The 6,000-nt window shown below is 41.4% G+C and overlaps 1 protein-coding gene across 3 annotated transcripts in view; it reads right to left on the bottom strand.

Annotated features, from left to right (window-relative positions):
• Nucleotides 1-372: 372 nt before the first annotated feature.
• LOC139473658 (beta-1,4-N-acetylgalactosaminyltransferase bre-4-like) overlaps nt 373-6,000 on the bottom strand; it is a 139,022-nt gene continuing 133,394 nt past the window's right edge. For all 3 annotated transcript variants that reach the window (XM_071256350.1, XM_071256349.1, XM_071256348.1), the window contains one exon: nt 373-2,735. In XM_071256350.1, the coding sequence (XP_071112451.1) occupies nt 2,606-2,735 (130 nt within the window). In that variant the 3' untranslated portion in view covers nt 373-2,605. The remainder of the gene's footprint in view (nt 2,736-6,000) is intronic.

Raw genomic sequence — 6,000 nt, 5'->3', positions numbered from 1 at the left:
AGGCACAAAACATACATCCTCCGTGCCCTCCCTTGTTCACAGGTATGTTTGATATATAACAATCAACAATACACAGGTAACACACCAGTACAACAGTTTATACAACCGTGACACGTGACTCATGTTGTGTACAACGTCGATAAGTTGTAGCATGAATGACTTATCCCGATATGTGATATGTATACGTATCACATACATTCCAATTCAAACTCAAATTCTTTGATTTAAAAAAAATAAGATCACACAGGGGAAGCATTATTTGACAAATCAAATCTTTGACGAATCACTTCATGAATCTTTGATGAGTCCATTATTTTTTTTCTAATAACAAAGCCGAAAAAAATATTCACAACATGAAATCTTCGCATGATATTGTGTCATGATATTTACTAATGAGCAAATTCTAATGCAAATGATGTACACAATTGAACCGAAACTAAACACGATATCAGAGATCGGTTTGTTAACTTAGTGGGTGCAATCAAGTTAATATGTGCAGAAGTTGTTGGCATATTGATATTTGACTTGTTAATATTTCAAGAACGCTCATTAAGTTTCAAAATTTAAATGATCAAAATTCTTGGTAGTAAAACCACCAGGGAATTGCTGGTAAGACTGACCACTGGTCAATATATAATACATATCCTTTCCCGGTGCGATGATAGCCATAGCAGGTTTCATGACGATTTCCTGCACGTGTACGAGAATTGCACATTGGACGCTCGATATAAAAGGGGTACATTACTGTTATAATTATAACACATGCTTGGGATCGATTTGGATAGGTTTAGAACATCGATGAACAGATGCCGCGAACAGGAAAACCATCTGAACGCAATTACCAGTTCAGATTATGAAAGATATAGATTTCAGTTATAGCGTGTGTATTTTATCAATTCTGATAGTGTGTTCTGTGTACATAGCATATCTGATCTTATTAAGCAGTTTACCATTCAGCAATACCGTTATCCACGGACCACAATGTTAAGGTTGGAACATGGAAAATTATACCATGTCAATGCGAAAATGGACTGAAATTTTAACAAACCTTCCGCTACATAAAATGAAAAATACTAACAACAATATATTTTTTTTCCTAACAAACTCACTGACTAGATATTTGATTATATATTTATAATCGAGATTCTTGTTATATATTTGCACCAGGTGGATGTGTCCGGGTATTTTGGTTATAATGGAACTAAAAAACAATCTAAAATACTTTTGGAAGCAGGATTGACTGTGCATTCCCCAATTTGGCACATTGATATAATGACGTCACACCCAAACCACACATTCGCAAAAAGAAAGAAAAACGTAAATAAGTATCAAAGTGTGTTTCTGGTAAACGGAGATAAATCTCAAGTGAAGCTTCTCGCTCTGAAACCGATTCATGCTGATTTCACATCTGTCAATCTTGTGTAAAGTAGACGATATACTTGAAGATAACGGTTCCACCAGCTGTGTCTGTTTGTCTGTTTGTCTTCACCAACGACAGCGCATGCCGCCGACAGATTGAAACACGCACCTGCCAATCACTCGGGTGTGAAGGGGTCTTAAGGGTTGTCAGTAGCAGTGTTCCTGTCACATAATCACGTGGCGGAAGTTGTGAAATGTACATGGCATTCAAAAGTCCGGCACACAGGAAGTAACCGACAAGGCTGATATTACGTCAAAGAAGAAATCGTCAAAAACATTTTGATCAACGACCAATCAACCTACCCACGTTTCAGTATGTTTTTTTTTTAACAAGGACACGTCCTCTCATTTTTCACATTTTAATGGATTATGCTGTTTCTAAAAATATTTAACACGTAACCGAAGAACCAGTCTTCAACAATTCCAGCTCTTCGACCATCCGACCCCACCGCCGATAAATTAATTTCCGAAATAATGTTGTGATCAGCTCAAACTGTTGGCTTCATACGTCGACACAACCAGGAAGCTGTTCATGATGACGTCCCAGCAGGGTAGAATCAACGCGAGCATGACGGTCACACCTGGTACAGACACACACAGCACGAGTTTGCAGTTGCACCAAACATATGATAAGTATGCACCACCGATAAAATGAGTCATTTGGTTCATTGCATTGGATCAGCTGTTTGAATAAATTAAATGCATGAGATGTTTGGCATGATCACAAGGAGGGGGCAGTGACGTCACTCTGGCACTGATTGTGACGTCCACGTATCCAATACTCTTATTGTATCCACCAGATGGGTACATCTGCCCACAGATGTGTTTCTTCACGCTAAATCCATCTCCCCTTCTCCGGACAAAGTTCAATTGTCTCTGATTATTTTGTCTGGATTTCATCTGGCAGTCAGTCACAAAAATACTGCAAAGGCATTTTATGAATATATTTCACCTATCACCACACAATGAGTCACATATTTCACAATTATTTTAAGGTCGTGACCTTGACCTTGACCTCCGATCGCATTCCTTCCTGATTATTATTCCCTGGGTCATTCATATTCCTCGTGCCTTAACATAGTCGCCATCACTGTGGCTACGGGGCCAGCAATCTCGACCTTGACCTTGACCTGAGAGGTCACACGTGACGGAAGGCCTCATGAATTACCTACATCACAAAACGTCATCAAGGCTTTCCAACATCCACCATTATGTGTGTAAACAGTCTTTCGTCGTGAATAAACATTAGTTTATAGCTCACACTGTTCAGACCGTCCATCTTGTACCGTTTCACGGCCGTGTGGAGAAGTTTAGACCTGAAACGAGACAAAGATTCGTATTAATAACAAAATACGACATTTTGATTACGTGTGAGATGCACACGTTGTAGCGCCGGGGCTGCTGTATAAAATGTACCTAACATGGAAGAACGTGGTAATCAAAACAGGAAATAGACATGGTGCAAGGCAATACAATATACATATAAGCGATGAAAGTCTTTGCATAATCATTGTACGATTACGATATCGATGTCATAAGCATTTCTTTACATAAACAAAGGACTCTGCTTTTGGTAGAGATTTTCTAGGAGTAATATGATTGTGGAAATTGTTTTGTCGCTTCCGTGTTTATGATTCACTATTAAATAGTGGTGATGGCAGATGTTCAGGAAAACGTCAGCGCATCCTGCCCCCACACACCCATTTCACAGCGGCATCCGTCACAAACACATGCAAAGGCAAGTCAGATGTTCATCTGATCTGAACATGGCCTTCTTTACAGTTTACAAGTAGCTTACAGTCCTAGACATTTTATTCCTTGAAGCTAGATAAACGTAATAGTCAGTTGGCCAGGGGTGAAAAACAAGATTTTCATTCCCCCATTTTCCTGTATACCTTAAACCTTTTCCATTGCATAAAGGAGGTATTTGTACACAGTTTTCATTGGGTAGTAAGCTTGCAAGTGTGTGCGTGAGTGAAGTGAAGTGAAGTGAAGTGAGTGAAGTCTTGTTCAACCTCGGAATGACCATTATTTCAGTGACATCAATTTTAAATCCCCAAATCACGCAGAGCAGATTTTGAAAGTTAGGAGGTGTGCTGTTGGCAAACCAAGGCTTATAATCAGGTTGCATCTGGGCTTTCAATCCACGATCACAAACGAAGGGGTACGAACGTGTATCTGGTGTATCTGGTACATAACAAAGATGTTTAATTACACCATGCACTGAAGCCACGTCTTTCATATACTTATTAATCAATCATAGTTACATTAAAACCCGTCGCAACACCCCAGTGCCTATAACTAATTGATCCGGAAAACAATTAAAGCTGGACACAGGAAGAGTAACATACGATATCGGGAAACGTAGAATGTTAACGCCGGAGATTAACAAGTCTCGTTATCTCCCGATACAGTGAGTGAGTTGGGTTTAACGCCGCTTTTAATAGTATTCCAGTTATATCGCGGCGTGTCAGCTTAATGTGGGAGGAAAGCCCGAAGTGATGCAGGTCTCAGACGTTTACCACTTCGGTGAAACCCACGAGCACGGGTATTGTGCTGACAAACCTAGAAACATAATCGGGGCGAACTTGGATTCGAACCCATAATCATAGGTTTCTGGCATGCCTAAGGGACGCAACTCTGCACAACGAATCGCGGCGCCTTAGACGACTGGGCCACCCGTGCCCCCTTCTCCCGATACAGACTCCATCCAGCGCAAAAGGCAAAATCACTGCCAATCAGTGATGACACCAGGTGTTCGCAAAACACCCTACCGGCAGCATCCGCCACTCACGCAATTTTCATAAAAAGGTAGTGGACATGTCGAAAACAATACAGGTGCTTTCACCCGTACAGCATAATGCCCCAAATATACAACGCGAATTAGTACACACTGTTATACGGTATACTCTGTAGGATGCATTGCTAGAAGGGGAAATAGTGAGTGAATAAAATGTTCAGTGTCGCATTCATATATCCCCGCGTGTCAGTATAAAGTTTTGTTTGTTTGTTTGTTCGTTGTTTAATGCCGCACTCAGCATTATTCTAGCTATATGACGGCGGTCTCTAAGTCTGGACCAGACCATCCAGTGATTAACATCATGAGCATCGATCCACACAATTGGGATACGATGACATGCATCAACCAAGTCAGCGAGCCTGACCACCCGATCCCGTTAGTCGCCTTTTACGTCAAGCATAGTCTCCTTTTACGGCAAGCATGGGTTGCTGAAGAACTTTCGCTATTCTATCCCGGATCTCCACGGGTCCAGTTAAATGTGTGAGATACTCCGCGAATGACTCCTGGGAACACGATTACCACATTGGTGACCCAGGAGCACGGAAAGGTGCTCATAAACCAAGGATCATAATCAGTACTATTCATGGTGTGATGACCCAGTCAGCGGATCCTGGCTCAACAAAGGGACGCAACAGCGAATTTCGACGCCTTGAACCCAGTTACCCCTGGATGTAAAGTCCACGTGTACACAGACTCTCTGTCTGATCAAGAACGAGCCACACGGTCCATCAAGGTAGCATTTAATGTCCCAGCCTAAAAAAAAACATTTAAGGATTGTTTTCAATGTGTCCATGTGATCAATTTGGCCAATACTGTTCGGCTGTAACGTCAGTGTTCTATTCACGATCAGCGATAAAGACCTTTCAAATCGATCGCACAATCGAATAATCTCGGCCAACTCGGGCGATCATTCGGCTACACAGGTCAGCTATTATATCAATCTCGGTAAACTCATAACGCGTGTCTTGTTTCAAACTTCGCCCACTCCGGACAAGTCGGATTCGCCTTTGAGGTAATTTGATGGGGAGGGAAGCAAGATTATGAGCGATTATTCAGAAAAGATTGACGTTCAAAGTCAATACTGTAGCCCCGAGTCTAAACAGAACGTTAACAGCGTTAAGCGCGATGTCGTAAAGTCAACGCGTCGTAGCGGAAGTGTGTTGTTTGGAGCTTCCGGTCCCTCATGGTCATAATGCCATACGCCGCGGTGACTGAAGCTATGTATGTGCAGCGTCGATTCCCAAAGAAAGCGTTGTGTTTTTTTATTCCTGTAGCAGTAGTGGAGTTGATGCTGTAGACACACTGATTGGTATGAAATGGGTATTCAAGGCTTAAAGTCACGATAATCAGTAGTGATTTTATTCCTCGAGTACTCGAGTATTCACGGCTTATGTTACTCAATACATACTCATACTCAATGCATGGCACGCACTGTCCCGTTGTTCGTGCCAAGGGGTAAATCGTTTTTATTTGTTATTAAGTTATGTCTTCAACGGATCCGTCGATAGCACAAATGTGGACATCTTTTGGTATGACGGAACCACAGACACTCAATCAACCACACCACAGAGACGCTCTCCAGGTAGACACTCTATCCACTAGTCCACGGAGACGGTCCACTTCAACAACGAAATAAAACTTAAAAAGTAAAGTAGCCATTCGACTCGTCCCTAAAATACTTATTATTTCAGACCATCAACAATATCTTTCTGAGGTCACTTTAAAACAAAAATGAAAACACGACATGTATGAAGAACGTTAAATTCTATACAAAATATAAA

This window comes from Haliotis cracherodii, unplaced genomic scaffold (assembly GCF_022045235.1).
Source record: "Haliotis cracherodii isolate W230 unplaced genomic scaffold, xgHalCrac1.p SCAF_3, whole genome shotgun sequence".
In the NCBI taxonomy this organism is placed as follows: domain Eukaryota; kingdom Metazoa; phylum Mollusca; class Gastropoda; order Lepetellida; family Haliotidae; genus Haliotis; species Haliotis cracherodii.
This window is presented reverse-complemented; position numbering and strand designations above follow the sequence as displayed.